This window comes from Acomys russatus, chromosome 1 (genome assembly GCF_903995435.1).
Source record: "Acomys russatus chromosome 1, mAcoRus1.1, whole genome shotgun sequence".
NCBI classification, from domain to species: domain Eukaryota; kingdom Metazoa; phylum Chordata; class Mammalia; order Rodentia; family Muridae; genus Acomys; species Acomys russatus.
In genome coordinates, this window is record NC_067137.1 from 29,335,908 (window position 1) to 29,355,618 (window position 19,711).

Here is a 19,711-nt window from a genome sequence, read left to right on the forward strand (position 1 = left end):
GGAAGCCGGTATTAGTCCAGTAAACGGAGGCTCTCTGGGGAAGTGTATGTTTGATTTACTATTCCTGGTACTATAAGTTTAAATGTTTACGGATATTTAAAACTGGGATGAAAGCATCCTATTCACAATGCTAGAATCTGTGAGGCCTATGCAAAAAAAAAAAAAAAAAAAAAAAAAAAGAGCAGCAAAATTTGGCTTTCTTGTCTGGAGAAAGGTGTGTTGTGTGAGACTCTTGCTCTCAGCCTGAAGCTGAGTGGGTATAGAATCCAGGGGATTATCAAATACAACTCGGGGGCGCAGATATGGCTGCACAAGAGGGTGGAATAGGAGTCCCCCTACCCCAGCCTGGTTTTACAAGGAGGCAATCAGCCAGGAGGCACGGAGCCTAGCCCACCGGACTAGGCGGGCGGTGACCACCGTGCCGCTGGCCGCCTAGCCCCAGACATTCCGCTCCTGCCACTGGAATGCGCAGACAGGCTTCTTGTTGGCCTTTGGCGGCACCCGGGCCCCCAAAGCATGGCCTTCCAGGGGGCGGGGCGGGGCGGAGCACCAAGAGCGGGACCTTTAAATTGGCCCCCCAATGTGTGGCCCCGCGCCCGTACCTGACCCTGAGAGCTCCGACCGTTTCCAGGCTCAGACACTCCGGCAGGTCTCCGAGCCCATTATGCTGCTCCCAGCCCCCGCGCACCACTTCCCGGGGCTTCTGTTGCTGCTCTGGCCGCTGCTGCTGCTGCCGTCCCCGGCTGCTTCTGGACCTTTGACCGGCACAAGTGTCCGCCGGCTGGGGACACGTGTCCCCGGGGGCAGCCCCGGGCATCTCCCTGCTCTGGCGACTCCCACCCGCGCTCCTTATTCCGGGGCCCGAGGTGCAGGTATAGTGGGGCAGGTGGGGGACGGCTCCGCGGGGAGAGAGCCACAGCCCTGGCTGGAGGAGGGAGGGAGGGAGGGCTGGCGGGGACCCCCGGAATGCAGCATGCCACACCCCAGCCTCAGGCAGGCTGGAGGAAGCATCCGTCTCCCGGCAATCTTGCGCAGAAATGGAGGGTCCGACAGCGCAGGGGCGGGGAGTAGGAGTGAGGGTGTAAGGTCACGCGCAGGATCCTAATAGCATCTGGTATCTTGCAGTTCAAACTTCCATGGGATTTGGGAAGAGAGCATCGCACACCTGTAGGACAGCCAGCCAAGGAGTAAAATGGGGGCTCCCAGCTCTACCAGGCCCGGATCTCTTGATTAGGGAGAGCAAAGACACCCTGTTTGTAGTTATCTGGAAACCATCTGTTTTGTGATCACTGTGTGTGCCTTTCTCGCTAAGAAGAAAGGGTCTAGAGGGGATGCAGGGTCTGGAAGAAGGGACTAAGTGTAGGTGGGTGGAATGCCAACTGGGAAGGAAAACCAAGCTGTGGAGCCCAGGGAGGGTCTTGTTCTGAAATTACGTTGGGTGCTTTACTCGCTTCTGCTTAAGCCCTCTGGGCCCTGAACTCCAACCCATGCTCCGTTGATTCCCCCAAAGACCCAGGCAGGTCTGGTCTTCTACGAACAACTCCATTTTACTGTTGGCTGTTACCACTGACAAGACTGGCAAAGATTAGCAAATTTGTGGACTCAGTCTCTCTCTCTCTCTCTCTCTCTCTCTTTCTCTCTTTCCCTGTCTCTGTCATATGTAGCCTAGGCAGGCTTCCAATTCACTACGTAGCCAAGGATGACCTTGAACTTCTGCTGGGATTACAGGTTACAGGCATGCACACTGCACCCTGCTTATGTGGTACTTGGAACAGGGCCCAGGCAAATACTCTACTATCCAAGTTACATCCACAGACCCTCCTTTTTTTTTTTTTAAAGAATCAAACTGTTAATTGTGGGAGTGATCTTAGAAAACAATGTGCTCCCTTGCTGAGGGAGTAGGGATGAAAAAAAAAAAAAAAAAAAAAAACTGCATGGTCACAGAACTTATTGTTGCCACCCTGGCCAAGATTCCCGTATTACTTTGCTATTGCTCCCACAACAAATGATGATGGAATTGAGTGGCTTAAATCAATACAAAGTATTGTCTTACAGTTCTGTAGGTCGGAGGCTGACACTATTCTCCCTGGACCAATATCAAGGTGTTGGCAGGGCTTGCATCTCTGTCCTTTTGGGAGGGAGGGGCCAGGGAGAGTACTTGCCAGGCTTTCAAGCTTCTTAGAGGCTACTGTAATCCTTGGCTCTGCCTGGCCTTCCCTCTTCAAAAAGAGCCACGGCAGCTGGAGGCCATCTCACATCTGGGTCACTTGGGCCCCTTTTAGCTGACCTCTTCCACTTTTAGGAGCCCTTGCAATTCTATTGAATCCATCTGAAACAAATTGAGGCTAACCTCCCAATCAAATGCTCTCTGGTCCCAGCTGCAGTGTCTTTCCGTGCTCAGCAGCATTTGTGCGCGTCTCTGGAATAAGGATTGGAACTTAGTCTGGAGGAGTTATTCTGCCCATCACACCTCAGGGCTCCCAACCCCAAATAGAAGATTCATTTGGGAGGCGAGTAGAATCCGGCATGTTTGGTTACAAGAACACCCTGGTTCATAGAGATATCACTTGGAGGTTTGTGTAGGGTTGAATTACAAGGCTTGCGCCACCATGCCTTCTCCTTCCACTCCAACCACGCAAAAAAAAAAAAAAAAAATACACACACACACACACACACACACACACACACACACACACACAGACCTATCTATGTGCAGGCGAGATTTTCTACATCATTCTTTTTCCTTGCTCTTGATTCCTGGAAATCTTGAAGGAAATTGTGGTGTGATCTAAAGAAGTGATTTGTAATTGCTCTTGACTTACCCAAACACATGACATACGGCGTCTTTTGGGTGGTGGCTCAAAGTCAACATGCAAACTTTGGCTGGGCACATGAGATAATGTTGACTTTTGTGGGGGGAAACTTTGCCTCAGTGGGAGCAGCTGACGTGTACTGGAAAGGCCGTAGGGTTAGGAGACAGGAGTCATGGAGGCCAGTCTTACACCACTGCCTCTCAGAGCTTGCTCCTTCCAAACCGCTACCTGACGTGTGTAAAGCAACCTCTACCCTGCCTAGTTCACAGGAACCCTACAGTGCCTTTCATGGTAAGGTGTTCTTCTATTAATGGAGTAATTCCAGCTGATAAAAGCAAGAGGTTCAAATTCCACTCTTTGAAAATGGAACTGAAAGGCTAGGTATGTACATGCCTGTGACCCCACACCTGGGAAGGAAAGTAGGATGGTGAGCTCAAGGTCATCCTTGGCTATATAGTGAATTAGAGACTAATGTGAGCCATTTCAGAGAAATAGTAAATAAACAGATAGATAGATAGATACATAAAAAATCGAGGGGGCGGGGATGCATCTCAGTGGTAGAATACTTGCCTAGCACACACAAGGCTCTGGGTTTGATCCCCAGCCCTCAAAATGAAAACAACAAAACAAAACAAAACAAAAACAACAAATAAAACTCAACCATAACAGAGGCAAAGATCTCTATTCCAGACCAAGTCTTTCCTCTCAGAAAAATTTTAAGAGTGTATTTCACTCGCTTTTTTTGATAATACTTCACTATCTATCTTGAATTTGCTTTCTTCCTTCTTAGCCTCCTAAGTGCAATGAATACAGCTGGCACCACCACTCCCAGCTAAGAATTTGTTTTGGCACTACGTACTGACTGAGCAAATAGCATCACTCTGTCCTTTTATGAAGAAATGAGGAGCCTTGACAGACACCTCTCAAGGACCTCATTTCTATGCAGGGCTGCGGTGTGTGTGTGTGTGCGCGTGCGTGCGTGCATGTACATGTGCATGCTTGTGTGTGTGTGGGGTGAAAGTGGAGAATGGCTTGAAAAAGAAATAACTGGATTCTCTCCCATTTAGTGCTAACAGTGGACTCAGTTTGGGTGGGTGAGAGAGGGCTGTGCAAATCAGATTGAAGGAAGCAATAAAGACTAAAGGGAAAAAGTGGCCATGAGCATGTGTTGAGTTACTGGAAGGCACAAGGTAACTTTTGTGTAGGCAGAATGTAAGAGCTTTGAAGCCGAGGATTCCTCTTTTCCGCCATCGTGGCAGGCAGGTAGGCAAGTGACAAGTGAAAAAAAAAGCAAAGAGAAGTGGCCAAGAGCTTTCAGAGAAAGTGAAAGAGGCACCAGGCTCTCTGCTCCTTAAACCAAGATAGGCTCCCAAAGATTGACGCATCGCACATGCATGCGAGCTGAAAGTCCTTACCCCATCGTCTCAGCCAAGTGCCAAGGAAGGGCTGCTGTCCCCTCAGTGCCAGGAGTTACAAGGACTCTCAGAACTGAACTTCAGTGGGATAAGTCTCCAGGCAAAATGTTGGAAAGACACATATTTCCATGTGAATTCTCAGTAGGGGATTCTGAAGGCCTGGGTGTTTTTTAACCACTCAGCGGGAGGATGGCTTCCGGGAAGGAAGCAGGCAGTGGTACTGCTGCCATTAGGGTATGCACAGGGGCCTGGCTTCCCAGAATCCCAGAGTCTCTGGGAGTGAGAACTGTCCCCTTTTTGATTGGGGGTCTGACCACTGTTTAGTCTTTCGCGTTGCCCCCACCCTTCTTTGCAGGTGTTTGCAAGAGCAGGCCTTTGGACTTGGTGTTTATCATCGATAGTTCTCGTAGTGTTCGCCCTCTGGAATTCACCAAGGTGAAGACCTTTGTCTCCCGCATCATCGACACTCTGGACATCGGGGCAGCCGACACGAGGGTGGCTGTGGTGAACTATGCCAGCACTGTGAAGATAGAGTTCCAGCTTGGCACCTATTCAGACAAGCAGGCCTTGAAACAGGCCGTGGCACGGATCACACCCTTGTCAACAGGCACCATGTCAGGGCTGGCTATCCAGACAGCGATGGAGGAAGTCTTCACTCTGGAGGCGGGAGCCCGGGGCCCCGTGTCTAACATCCCCAAGGTAGCTATTATTGTGACAGACGGAAGGCCCCAGGACCAGGTGAATGAGGTAGCTGCCCGGGCCAGGGCATCTGGTATTGAACTCTATGCTGTGGGCGTGGACCGGGCTGATATGGAGTCCCTCAAGATGATGGCTAGCAAGCCCCTGGACGAGCATGTCTTCTATGTGGAGACCTATGGTGTCATTGAGAAGCTTTCTGCTAGATTCCAGGAAACCTTTTGTGGTAAGTCGGCTAGTTTGAGCTTTCAAGTAGCAAGGATATTATAGATGAGACATTGTGTACCTGGAAATTGTCTTTTAAAGAATTTATTTTTAATTATGTGTATTATGTGGGTGTGTGGACATGAGTATGGGTATTAGATGAGGCTAGAGACCTCAAATCCTCTGGAGCTGCAGTTGTAGGCAGTTGTGAGCCACCCAAGAGGGGCACTGGGAACCAAACTTGGGCCTTCTGCAAGAGAAGTATGTGCCCTTAACTGCCAAGCCCCCTGGAAAAAGCAGTTTATTCATATTTTGAGTGTGTGTGTATGGAAATTTTATGGAAGAATTAAACACATGCAATGCTTTTTTGGTGCCTTTTTTTTTTTTTTTTTAACCAATCTGAACACATGGTGTTGGTTTACAAGTACAAGGCTGTACTATATGCAACTTGGTTTGCTCATAAAACCTTCATGTTTGTATTAGACATGCTAAGTTCTGGAAATAACCAGAATAAACATTCCTACCGCTCCCTGATGGGGCCAGAAATAAGGCCCAAACTCAAGATGTGTCTCCTGTCCCCTCTACTCCACTGTGAACATTCCACGCCTCTGCATGCTTTCCTCAGTTTTACATCTTCAGATTTACCAACAGCTCACTTGTTCTCCTGCAGATCCTGGGGTGGCATCTGCCCCTGGGAGAACCAGCGGGCTGTATCCCAGTGTCACCGTCCGTGTGCACTTAATGAATACCCATTTTCAGATCCGACTCTTTCTCTGCTTATTCTTTTGTGGGATAATTGGATTAGAGACTGGTTCATTTAAGGGACTGATTCATTTAAGAGACACAAGAAGCAGATTACAAACAAATCTTCTATTGATTTTCTAGTCTTTCTTTTGGATAGAGTTGGAATATAAACAAACATGCTGATTTTATTAGAGCTTTTAATTTTTTGTTTTTTTCAAGATAGGGTTTCTCTGTGTAGCCTTGGCTGTCCTGAACTAACTTTGTAGACCAGGCTGACCTCAAACTCACAGTGATTCGCTTGCCTCTGCCTCCCAAGTGCTGGGATTAAAGGTGTGGGCCACCACTGCCCAGATAGAGGTGTGTTTTTTTGTTTGTTTGTTTTGTTTTGTTTTGTTTTTAGCATGAATTAATCAGGTGCAACAGTATGAATCTATTCAGTGCTGGATTTCCACACACCTTCATCAGGATGTGACCTGGGTGTAGTATTAATATGCCTGTGACCCAAGCTCTTGAGAGATGGAGTTCAAGGCCAGCCTCAGCTATATCCTGAATTTGAGGCTAGCCTGGGTTACATGAGACCCTGTGATAAAAAAGAAAAAGGAAAGCTATGAAAGCTTTAAAAAAATAGAATTATGATTTATGGAAGTCACATTTTAAAAAATTATTTGGAGATGATTGTTTGAAAGCCTCTATAGAATTCTTGAAGCAAGTGTGGACTCCTTTCCAACTTAGGTGAATTTCTAAACAGACACTTTCTGCCACATGCAGTCTGTATCTATTCATATTGACTACCAAATACGAAGTTAGAGGTAGCTCGTGCACTCTTCTGACACCATTAAGTAGTTGGAGGAGAGACAAGCACATGAGCCAGAAACCACAGTTGTGAATATCAATAGGACTTTCTATCTAAATGAATGTGGAACCCAGAATCATCCATTGGTAGGGAGATAGGAGATGAAGTCTTGGCCTCATCTCAGCCAGACCTGGCTGGGCTCCCTTGTCTTCCGTGTCCCGGGACACTAGGCCTTCACAAAACAGCATTGGCTATGATGGCATCTACTTGGCGTTTATTAGGTTCTAGAAAGAAAGTAGCTTTCTTTCTTTTTCCCCAGAAACACCCCTCAAGCTGTGGGTGAGAGCCGTTTCTGACAGGACTCTGGTCTGTGGCTATGCTGGGTCTTAAAGTTAGCAACTAGGGGTGGTCTCAAAGGCTGTAAAGTAATAGTGGTGAGTGGCAATCTTTTCCCCTTGTACAATAGACCTGCTTGTTCTGGGGGTAGGGGGAATGTCCTCTCTGGAAAAACCGACTGAGGGGCGGCTTGTTGTAGTCAATAGGCTGGAAAGATCATTCCACGAAAAGGCACTCCTTGGGAAAATATTAGCCTTGTCCTATTGCCAAGGGCACTGGAGGCTGAGTTACCTGCCACAGGAGTGCTAGCCTCCTCTAACAGGCCTTGGTTTTGTAGAAATGACTAAATTCAATGATTCATCTTTTAAAACGTGCGCGTGTGCATGTGCGTGAGTGTGTGTGTGTGTTGGGGGTGGGGTGGGGTGGGCAGCGACCATGCCATTGAGATACAAATGTTTCCAGGAGCAAAAGGGTGGAGATGTGACATCGCTGGCATCATCTCAGCCTTCTCTTTTTATTTTTTTGTATTTACAGTCGAATCCAAAGAACCCAAATAGATATTTGGGCTGTAGACTCATGTGGGCATGGCAGAGGAGGCTATTGGACCATGGCCTTGCTCTGTTTGCATGCTCCGGCACGTCTCCCTGGCCAAGTGTGAGTCAGTTCCAGGTGGATAGGCATGCTTGGGTCCCAATTCCCTTTAGGCACAAAATGTGGGACTGTTGTGAATCAGATTTCGGCTATACTGGGCCCTCCGGCTCATAGAACTCTTGACAGTACTTCATTATTTTTCCTTGACTCTTATGGTCGAGAGGCAAGAATCTGTTTTATGGATCCACAATCCAGCCAAACAAAACATCATGCTACCTGATCTGTGGAAATGTTTGATTCCAGCAGCTCCAAATTCAGACTTTCCTTTCTCTTTTGAGAGATGGCATAGCAAGATACAGTAATCTGCAACGTCTCAAGTCAAATGTCTAACAAAACAGAGGCTTTTTAAAATTAATAACGAAGTCAGCATGGAGTCCGAAAGAAATATGGAGGACAGTGTCTTTGGAATAGGAGGAAGCGTCTAAAATGGTTCTTAGGCATTGACGTCACCACTGTACTTTTTTTTGCCTAGCTCTGGACCCGTGCGTGCTTGGCACACACCAGTGTCAGCACGTGTGCATCAGTGATGGTGATGGCAGGCACCACTGCGAGTGCAGCCAAGGATACACCTTGAACTCAGATGGAAAAACATGTTCAGGTGAGGTTTCCACAGGGTACTGTGGCTGGGTGGGAGTTATTTGACGTCTCTTCTCCAGGGAGGGGTTTCTATTAGGCTTTGATTTCACCTTCTTTTCTCTTGAGTGCCTCCTGACTGTTTTACCACTGTTCAGCAGCTTTCCTTAATAGAGACCATGAGAGAAAAGGGAGAACCTACTCAAGGCAGCCTAGCACAGGCTTTGTTACTATTCTTTGTGTGTGTATCTGTGTGTGTGCGTGCGCGTGCGCGCCAACTGGGTGACACCATTAAAAGCACTGGGATCCAGAACTTAAAAAGAAGGCCAGGTGTGGTGGTGGTGGTGGTTGCGCACACCTTTAATCCCAGCACTAGGGAGGCAGAGGCAGGCAGATCTCTGTGAGTTCGAGGCCAGCCTGGTCTACAAAGTGAGTCCAGGACAGCCAAGACTACACAGAGAAACCCTGTCTCGAAAAGCCAATCAAATCAAATCAAATCGTGTGCACATGTCTGTGTGTGGTTATGCGCATGTGGGTACAGGTATCTGAGGAGCCTAGAGGTGTCAGAGATCCCACCGAAGCTGCAGTGGTGGCGGCCCACTGTATGTGCTGCTAGGAACTAAATTTAGATGCCTCATAAAAGCAGTGTATCCCATAAACACTGACTGTCTCTCTGGCTCATTCTTTTCCTAAAAATTAATATTTTAGGTTAGTATACAAATTGTTTTGTCATGACATCTTCATTTATATGTGTCATTCATTATAATTTGTTCTCATTATTTTCCCTCCCTGCTACCTTCCTCGGTTCTCCTCTCTCCCTAGCCGGCTCTGCTCCTTCCTTCACTTTAACACCCCCTCTGCTTCCCTATGACATGCACTGTACTGTCCTCTCTATTTCTCACCTCCCTTATGATCTCTCACAAACCGCCCCCCCAAACCACACACATCCAATTTTAAATCTAGATTTCTCATATGAGAGAAAACATGCAGTATCTTTCTGAGTCTGCTTTCTCTTTCCCCATGGTTGGCATGGTAAGTTCCAGGTGTATCCATTTTCCTGCAAAAATCATAATTTCCGTTTTCTTTACATCTGCATAAGATCCTGTTGTGCACCCGTACCATGTTTTCTTTATCCATTCATCTGCTGGTGGACACTTAGGCTGGTTCTGCTTTCTGTCTTCTGTGAATAGTGTAGCTATAAGCATGGGGGTGCAAGTTCCTCTGTGTTGTGTTGACTTAAGGTCCGAACTGTTCTTAGGCTTTTCTTCATTCCTGTTCTTAAAGAAAAACATTAATTAAAGGACGAGCAAGAAAGAAGTAATGCAAAACTCTTAGAAAATTTCCTTTATTTTAAAAATATATGTTAGTTTATAAATGTATATGGTTATAACACACACACACAGACACAGGATCCCCTGATACTGACAATTACAGACACTTGTGAGTTGCCATGTGGATTCTGGGAATCAAACTTGAGTCCTTTGGAAGCACAACCAGTGTTCTTAACCAGTGGATCAACTTTCTAGGCCCGGATCCAAAACTCTCGATACTTCTGAATAGTCAATATTTCCCTGGGTTTTATTTTACTAGAGATGAGCATCCCAGTTATGCCTATTACCATGCACACTAGGACACTGGAAGCAGAGGGAAGTACTGAGGGCCCTGACTCCACTCAGAGTCATTGGAGAACAGAAATTAGATTTTTTTTCTCTCTTTAATACATGAAGAGTTTTTGTGAGGAAGAAAACAGAGATTATTTAGTTCAAATTGCTAATTTTATGGATAAAGATACTGAGATGCCAAGAAGGGAAGAGGCATGTATGTCAGTGATTCTGTCGGTGAAAGAACAAGACCAGAAGTTGGGATCCAAGTTACATCAGTTGCCCTTTCCTGTGTCCACTCCCTCTGTTAGTTGTGTGAGTGTATATGAGTGTGTATGTGTGTACATATGTGAGTGAGTGTGTGTCTGTAATAATGTGACTGGTGTGAAGTTGTGTACCTCCTTTCCATGTGTTCACATTTGCCATGATCATGTTCTCACAGCCATTGATAAGTGTGTCCTCGGTACGCATGGGTGTGAACAGATCTGTGTCAACGACAGAAATGGCTCTTACCACTGCGAGTGCTATGAAGGTTATATCTTGAATGCAGACAGGAAAACCTGTGCAGGTGAGTGGTTGTGTACACGTTCACCTGCCGATCTACATGGTGTTGAAGGGAAGCCCACAGCTGGGAACTTGATCAGTTTCCCACTTTTGCCACCCTGGGAGTTTTCTGCTTTTTTCTTTTCTTTCTTTCCTTCTTTTTTATTGAGTGACTGTATTTTGAGACAAGGTTTCTCTGAGAAGCCCTGGTTGTCCTGGAACTCTTTCTGTAAGACAAGGCTGGCCTACGTCCCAAGTGCTGGAATTAAAGGTGTGCGCCACTAGACAATTTAGTAAATGATCATCAAATAACACCTTACAAAATACCTACTGCTTACAAAGGAAAACACTGATGGTATGTGGAGGCAGGAGGATCATAAACTCAAAGTTATCTCAGCTACGTAGGAGTTCAAGGCTAGCCTGGGCAATATGAAACACACACACACACACACACACTGAGAGAGAGAGAGAGAGAGAGAGAGAGAGAGAGAGAGAGAGAGAGAGAGAGAGAGAGAGAGAGAGAGAGCGCACAAACGCAAAACAGTTACTAACTCTGTAATGGGGAACCTGGCAGACATTGTATCTACATAATGAGAGTTCAATGTTTACATCACTGGAGATGACCTCACTGACAGCACCATCTGACATGGTAGCACATCTGGCATATTCTTGCTAAAAATTTAGAACCATGAAACATTAGGCAGATCCAAGGGGAGAGAGAGTCTCAGTTCATAATATTTTCCAAATGCTTCTCAAATGTGTCAAAGTTGTAAAAGCAAAGGTAGACTGATGGACTGATGACATGTCTCAGGATATGACAGCTTCATGTCATGTGCCATCTTGGCTTGAATCTTGGACCAGAAAAGGGACATTTGAAGAACAACTGGACACAGCTGAATGTTGAATGTAGATTAAGAAACCATGCTGTGCTGATGTTTGTTCATCACATTAGACATCTACATTGTTAGCATTTGGAATTAGATGAAGTACGTTTTTCAAAAGTCTGAACTCACCTTAAAATTGAAAGTTTAAAAGTTAAAAAAAAAATAGATTAAAACTGCGTATGGTGGCTCGTGGTTATAATTCTGACATATGGGAGATGGGCAGGCGGGCCACTGTTCATTCTAGGCCTTCCTGGGCTATAGATAAGATGCTCTCAACCCTCCCTCACCAAGATAGGTTAAAATATGTCAATGCAAAGTCTTTTCTCTGTGTGTGGTGATACACACGTGCAATTTCAGCATTCAAGACTGAAGATTTCATGCCAGCCTTGGCTACATAGTAAGACTTTGTCTCAAAAACACCTCAAATGTGTATCTCTACTGTATATCTGTATGTATGTGTGTATGTATGTATGTATGTATGTATGTATGTATGTAATCTATTTATGTACTGACCTAACTATGTCTATTCATCTATCTCTCACAAGGAAATACATCGAATAAGGAGTTAGGTCTTAGGTTCTCATTCTCCTTAAGTGAGTTATTCTCCTTGGGGCTCTTGTACCGTATTTAGGAAATGAAAGAGTGTTAAAATAGAAATTCCCCAAATCCTAATTCCTCCTTTCCCCTGGGTCTAGTGTAATTAGCTGCATAATTAGCTGGTTTATTTCTGGGCTGGAATAAGTACAATAAACCGAAAAGGAATGCATTAAGTATTTATGAGATGCTTAGGTTATAAAAAGCTCAACATTGACAACATTGAAAGAAGAACTGAGTAAAATAGTGGAGAATAAATTATCATGTGTGAAGAATTTTATGAAGTCTGCTAACTTCTAGCTATAGCAAATAACGCTGGCTGCTTTGCCTAGCCCCCAGCCAGCTTTCCCCTCATATATTTCTAGCTGTTTTCAAGCAAGCGTCTATCTATGGGTAATAAAGGACCCTTTGAATTTTAAAATCTTACTTTTGGACCTTCATCTGGCAGCTCTGGATACATGTGCTTCGGGTACACATGGTTGCCAGCACATTTGTGTGAACGATGGAGCCGGCTCCCATCACTGCGAGTGCTTTGAGGGCTACACTCTGAATGCAGACAGGAAAACATGTTCAGGTAAAGTCCATTCAACAAGTCCTTTCCTATTTGACTCTTCCCATGGTGGTGAGATCATCCTGCAGTTCACCATAAGAGAGGGTCGTGTGTGTGTGTGTGTGTGTGTGTGTGTGTGTGTGTGTGTGCGTGTGTGTGTGTTGCTTAAAGACTCAGGCTCAGACATCTGGCCAGTTTGCATGTTTAGGCACACATTGCCCAGCGTGGTTAGTGAGCTCACTGGCTTTTATAAACATAGATCACTTCAGGAAACTACTGGGAAACATGTAGGGAATAGGGAACATGAAGAAAGCTATCCAGGAAGGCTTTTATAGCTGTTTACACTGGGGACTTTTTAAGCATACAGAGGAAGTCAGCTGTATAGTAACTATTTGGTGTGATAGGTTGAACTGATCTTTCTCCAGTTAAAATTTGGCCTGGGACTTTTCTGTAGTGTTGATCCTCAAGATTGATTCTTTCAGCAAAGGAGGCTTTGTAAAGGCTTGACTTAGACCCACACAGCCCTTCCAGAGTGCTGGAAGTGGCACATTCTTGACTGTTCCTAGCTGATCAATCTTCAGTGACTCAGAGCCTTGTGACTTGGCTAACGAACCCCTGCCAGGACCATTAATCCTCATTAACTTGATTTAAACTTAGGGTAGAACAGGGCAGCATTTATACACATAAAAGCTCTCCCTTTGGAGAGGCACTCCTTGAGGTGCTGGCCCGTCAGCGCTTTTCAGAGTTTTATCCACCTTCTCTTCTTCCTTGGGGGAACTAGATATGGTGGGACCTTGTCAAGATAAATGAAGGGAAATGGCACATTATTGGATCCTTATTTATTTATTTATTAAGACAGAGTCTCCTTCAGCCCAGGCTGGCCTGGAAATCAACTATGTAGTCCAGTTAGCCTCAGTATGCAGTAACCCCAAGGGTTGGGGTTGCAGCATGTACCACCAAGCCCAGCTCTTCGTCTCTTTAAGAAATGAAATCATAAGCTGGGCGTAGTGGCACATGCCTTTAATCCCAGCACTCGGAAAGCAGAGGCAGGCAGATTGCTGTGAGTTCTGAGGCCAGCCTGGTCTACAAAGCATGTCTAGGATAGCCAAAGCTACAGAGAGAAACCTTGCCTTGAAAAACCAAATAAATAAATAAAAAGAGAAAGAAATGAAATCATGATTCTAATCCAAGCCACTATAGACACTGAGGCAAGAGGATTCTGATCCGTAAAAGACTATGAACACACACACAGCTCTTTGGCCCTTCTAACAGCAGAGGAAGACTCTGTGTCTCTTAGGAGCCTTTCTGAACTCAGCTATTCTCACTTTGTTCTAGGCCATCTAGACACAGGGCTGGTGTGGCGCTCTCCTCTGCTCTCCACTTAAGTTTGGGCAGACTCTCTTAGTCTCTGAAATGCTGTTGATGTGATAAACAAAAGTACTTCACTATTTAATTGAATATATCGTAGTTAATCTTATGCATTTATTGTTTTTCTTTCAGAGAGGGAGAGGAGAGAGAGAGGGAGAGCGGTAGGGAGAGAGGGAGGGAGGGAAGGAGGGAGGGAGAGAGAGGGGGGGAGAGAGAGGGGAGAGAGAGAGAGACAGAGAGAGAGACAGAGAGAGAGAGAGACAGAAAGAGACAGAGAGAGAGAGACAGAGAGAGAGAGACAGAGAGAGAGAATATGAGCATGAGTGTCCAGGCCATCAGTGTTTTCTGTTCACATCATTAGGTGTCAGTGGTTGGTCTTTAGGCAGTATAGTCTTTTTTTTTTTTTTTTTTTGGTATAGCACCAAACTTAGCCCCATATACCATGTGATGTCTGTATTAGTGATTTGCTTTGCTGCTGTGACAAAATGTCTGAGCAAAACAATGGAAGGAAGGAGGGAAGGCAAGAAGGAAGGAAGGGTTTATTCTGTTCGCAGTTTGAGGGAATAGTCTGTAATAGTGGGGAAGTCAGAGTGGCAGGAGCTCAAGGCTGCTGCTCCCATTGGATATGATAGTCAGCAAGCAGAGAGAGATGGATGCTGGTGTGCAGCGAACCTTCTTTTTAGTTCAGTTCTGGACCCCAGGGTATCAGAACACTGTCACCCACATTTAAAGTGGCTCTTCCAATCTCAGTGAACCCAATCTAGAATCTCCCTCACAGACATGGTCCCCGTGATTGTCTAGACTCTTGTCAATCTGACATGGTTCACTACCACAGGCTTCCTAGGAGATTGTTTTTGGTGATGATCTGTAAACAGCAGTGGTAGTTTCAGAAATGCCTAAGGTAAGCGCCACACTACCACCGTGACGCAGTACAATGGGCAGGAGAGAAGCGAAGGCTGCTCAGACACCCGCAGGAGCATGGAGGGAAGGAGTGGCCAGGTAACAGATCAGGCCAAGGGTGTGTGGCACCGGGAAGCAAGCCACACTTTCCCCTGGAACACAGGACTCTGGGTGACTACTGAAGACTTAGTTGCCAGTGCTGCTTTGTATTTCAGAAGTTTGTGTTTTGTTCTCTATTTAAGTAATGGGTGAATATTTTTTTTTTCCTGCATGGTTTGGGGCAGTCCGAGACAAGTGTGCTCTGGGCACCCATGGCTGCCAGCACATCTGTGTGAGTGATGGAGCAGCATCCTACCATTGTGACTGTTTCCCTGGATACACCTTGAATGATGACAAGAAGACATGCTCAGGTGAAGACTGGCCCTTTAAGTAGATTTTATTCAATGGAAAAATCTTGGAGAAAGCTGCTTTTTAAAAAAAAGTTATCATGTTGATTTATTGTCCTGTGCTCCATGCTCTGCCTTCTGTAATTTGATCCTATTCTCTTTTTCATTTTTCCCTCTAATTAATGTCTTGAAGTCTGTTTTTGTTTTGTTTTGTTTTGCATAACATCAAATCTATTGTCCTAACCACTTTCAAATGTACAGTTCTGTGGTCACTGTCCCTACAGTTTGTCTCTGGAGTGATTTCACCATCCATCCCAGCTCTCTGCACTCACAGGACTCTGCCTGACATTTCCCATGCCTCTGCGGACTTGCCAGTTTCCCACATTGCCAGCAGGGACTGTGATAGGCTCCTCAGGTCACTTGAGGGCAGTGCTGCCATTTTAACAACTTTCCAGAGCTTTTAGTACCATGGGTGCCTTTCCACTCATGCAAGTCTTCTTAATTTCCTTCAACAATGTTTTGTAATTTTCAGTATACAAGTCATATACTTAAATATGTACCTAAGTGTTTTATTTGTTTTTTTTTTATGTTCTTGTGAATGGATCTTTCTCAATTTCCAATTTTGCTATACCCCTGTCCTATACTTTTTAAAGGGGTGTTTTAATAAGAATATCCCACTGAGCACGTGGCTGCATAGATCTTTGAGTCTATTAAGCAAGAGCGCTGGACTAGTTAGTTACCCATCTCATACTCTGTACAAGGATGGTCGGCTTGTGCCTGATGTCTGGCTGGTACTTTCTGGCCAGCTGTGGGCAGGAGACTTAGTAGTTGAAGGCCAGCTTTGACAGTCTGAGACTCTGCTTCAAAAACTAAATAAGGGCAAGGGGAGATGACTGTAGCGAAAGTGAGGATGTGGATTCAGATCCTCAGCACCCACTACAGAGACAAGTGTGGAGGAACATGTGTCTAATCCTAATGCTGGGAAGGGGAGATAGCCTTCTGTAGGCTTGCTGGCCAGTCCTTGAGCTCCAGGATCAGTCAGAGGTCCTGTCTCAAAATATAAGGGGAGCAGCAATAGAAGAAGACACTTGATCCCTGGCCTACACACACACATACACACCCATCCACACAAACACACAAACATACACATACATACACACACAAATACAAACACACACATACACCCACACAAACACATACATATATACACACAAACACACACACACACAAAAACATATACATACACACAAACACATACATACACACACATACATATACACAAACACATACATACACACAAACACACACATACACATACAAACACATACATATAAACATACATACAAGCGCACATGCACACACATATGTACATACACACAAATATACATGCACACACATACACACAAACAGAGTGGTTTATCTAGATTGGCTATTAATATAGCTCTGAATTTTTAGCTCCAAAGTATGTAAGGATAAAAATTATACTTCTCAATTCAAATCATTCAATAGAATAGCAATCCTTTGTAGGAAATCACAAATAACCTAGTTTTAATTGTTGAAATATTTTTGGCTATACAAGTAGATAACTGTTGTCATGTTCATTCCTTAACGAGGACCCAGTAGCCCAGGAAGCCTGGCTTCTTTCTGTGTTTGTGGTTTCTCCCTAGGCCAGTGGCTCTCACCTTTCGTGATGCCGAGACCCTTTAACGCGGTTCCTCATTTTGTGATGACCCCCAGCCATAGAATTACTTTGTTGCTGCTTCATAACTGCAACTTTGCTACTGTTATAAATCGTGTTGTAAATATCTGATATGTGACCTCGCAAGAGTCACAAACTACCACCTGAGAACCGCCACTGCACCAGCTAGCCACCTTTAAAAAGCTTTATGCAATGGCTGATTTCTGACAATGACAAAAGCATGGGGAAAAATACAATGAACTCTCAAATAACCATCACCCGGTTTTGACAAACATAAACATTTCCCCGATGTTTCCTAATAAAGTTTTCTGTGAAATTAACATTAATAAGCATTTTCCCTCTTCTGTTTGCTTTATATAATTTTACCTCCTGAAAAAATGCATTTACATAAGTGGCAAAGTTGAAGTGGATTGTAGATTTCCTGATGTGCTCTCATTCCTTTATTTTGCCTCTTATGCTTCTACACCTTGCCCCCGCCCACCCCACCCCATCCTCTGCCCCCCCCCACCCTGCCCCCCCACTTTGTTGTAGTCACCTGTGGCTGTAGCATCTTGTCCATTGTCATTGTCTTCAGACATTGAGGAAGCACGGAGCCTCATTTCCATAGAAGATGCTTGTGGCTGTGGAGCCACGCTGGCATTCCAGGAGAAGGTCAGCTCCCATCTCCAGAAGCTGAACACCAAACATATCCTTCGTGGATGGTTTCCTTCCTCTTCCTCCTCTTCTTTTCTTTGTTTGGGAGGGGGTCTCAAACTTGCTGTGTACATGAGGACAACCTGCAGCTCGTCCTTTCTACACCTCCCATGGGCTGGGATTACAGGTGTGCCCCACCATGCTTGGTTTTGTAAGGGCTTCATGTAGACTAAGCACACACTCTACCTACCACCTGTGCTGCAATCCAGACACCATCTTCTTTTAAAAATTATTTATAAGTTTCAACTTCTGATTGACACATTAATTGTACAGCAATCAACATAATATGGCTGTGGCTTCTAGAAGCCAACCCAGACACTACAATTGAGCCAAACATTTTAGGATATTCTACTAGCAAGTATCCTATTCAGTGCTTTAAGTTGAGCAAGGCAACGCATTTGAAAAGGATTCAGAGTTTTTTTTCAGTGATATGATAGACCATTTTTACCCATGCAACACTTAAATGTAAAAACTACGTATTTCTTTTCCTAGCGCTTTTAATAGCAATTTATGTACCCAATTGAGCTCTTACATAACAGAGCAATTAATCTATGATTCCTTAAAGTACGTTTTAATTTTAATTTTTATTTCACATGCATTGCTGTTTTGCCTGCATGTATGTCTATGTGAGGGTGTCAGATACTCTGGAACTAGAATTACAGACAGTTTTGAGGTGCCATGTGGATGCCGGGAATTGAACCTGGGACCTCTGGAAGAGCAGCCAGTGAGTGTTCTTAACCACTGCAGCCTATTTAGTAACCTCTTAACTCAAAATCTTCATATGTCCAGGAAAACAAATCAGGGGATCTGTGGGATGTTGCACCCCAGATGATACACGGTTATACAATTTGGCAAGCTAAGATATCAAAAATGGCTTTCAAAATGTAACTTGACACTGTCCCGGCGAATTTCAAAGCCAGTACTCAGGATACTAGCTCTGGCAAAGAGCTTTATCTCAGCATAGTTCAAGTTAAGGACTCCGTTCTTATATATCTCAGAGGAATGGAATTCAGGCTGGGGTAGGTATGACCTAGGAGTGTTCAGATTTTGAGGAGGGTACAGGCAGCATGAAGGAGTCAGCACCCACGTGTCTCCCGTGCCTGAGCCGGTGCTTGTGGTTAGCTAGCATTCCCTCTTCCTGTGTTAGTATTGCCATTTTTCTCACTACACAAGGAAGAAGGAGTCTGTCTCTTCCTTCATCTACTGAAGTCTGTTTCCGAGAAATGTAAAATCTCCAGAGAGCCAAATCAAGGGACAACCTTTAATCAAGACTTCATAAGCATTGCTCCCCACTGAGAGATGATGGTCCAATTAGATTTTCAATGAGAGAGAGAGGTGGGGGGAGACCTCTGCAGGAGTGTAATTTGCTGATGAATTTTTGAATTTTAGAGTAGGCTTTTGATGAGAAAACAGCTTCGTTTACTTACAGTGGAATATAGTTGTCTTTCGTGCTGAAGCGTTGCAAAGTGTGCTTATGCTTTCTAATGTGTAGAATCAAGGTGCCTTGGCCTTAACACCAAGCCACTTGACAACATCTTGAAGACGCTGCAAGTAACTGAAAATGGACAAGCACACCGTTAAACTGTTCCTCGGCTGAAATGTGGAGTGCTTCATCCTCTTGCACACTTTATCCCTAATGTTCCTGCTAATAATCTGCCATCATAAATGCTTGACTATTATTTGGTAGACAGTATGAGGGTTTTCTGTAGAACCAATGTCATTTTTAAGGAAATAAATGTGCAGACCCTTATTATTAAGAGCATAGTCTTTAAGCTATGACTGTGAAATAGTTAATAAGATGGAAAGTGAAAAGCTTATTGCTTTGTTATCTACTTGTTGAGCCATTTAGGTTTTAAATGTTTATGTTAGTAAGATGATCTTGCTCATAAAACTTTAGGTATAGTTCTTCTTGGTAATATTTATAATACAAGGAAGCCTTACTATTGAGAGTGCAAATTTTATGAATTATTTACACATAAAAAGTTCAAATAATTAAACTGAGATGAATATATTTAGAATTGTTTTGTACTTCTGTTTTTTGCAGGAATATTATCGAAAGTACAAAGGAAGTGATTTGTAACACATGTACCTAAAATTAATTTACACAGATTAAGTGTTACACGACACACTTAGTCCATTAATGTCATAGGAATGAATAACTTAAGAGAACTGGATGGGAACTTAAGGTGCTAAGATTTTGCCAAGGGGGAAAAAATCTGAGTTCTATCATTTTGTTTTAGCGTGTAATAGGCAAAATTGCATATTTAT

General features: G+C 44.4%; 1 protein-coding gene across 1 annotated transcript; it reads left to right on the forward strand.

The window, feature by feature from the left end:
- Positions 1-564: 564 nt before the first annotated feature.
- Matn3 (matrilin 3) lies at positions 565-19,255 on the forward strand. Its single transcript, XM_051153421.1, has 8 exons — positions 565-872; positions 4,584-5,150; positions 8,125-8,250; positions 10,269-10,394; positions 12,296-12,421; positions 14,950-15,075; positions 17,325-17,435; positions 18,969-19,255. Exons 1-8 carry the CDS (start codon positions 581-583, stop codon positions 19,022-19,024), a joined length of 1,530 nt encoding a protein of 509 aa, XP_051009378.1. The 5' UTR covers positions 565-580; the 3' UTR covers positions 19,025-19,255.
- The last annotated feature ends 456 nt before the right edge of the window (positions 19,256-19,711 follow it).

Coding starts and splice junctions, on each gene's coding strand:
- Matn3 (XM_051153421.1), top strand. CDS start 581: ATGTGTGGCCCCGCGCCCGTACCTGACCCTGAGAGCTCCGACCGTTTC. Junction 8,251..10,268: donor AGATGGAAAAACATGTTCAG/GTGAGGTTTCCA, acceptor ATGTTCTCACAG/CCATTGATAAGTGTGTCCTC. Junction 12,422..14,949: donor AGACAGGAAAACATGTTCAG/GTAAAGTCCATT, acceptor GGTTTGGGGCAG/TCCGAGACAAGTGTGCTCTG.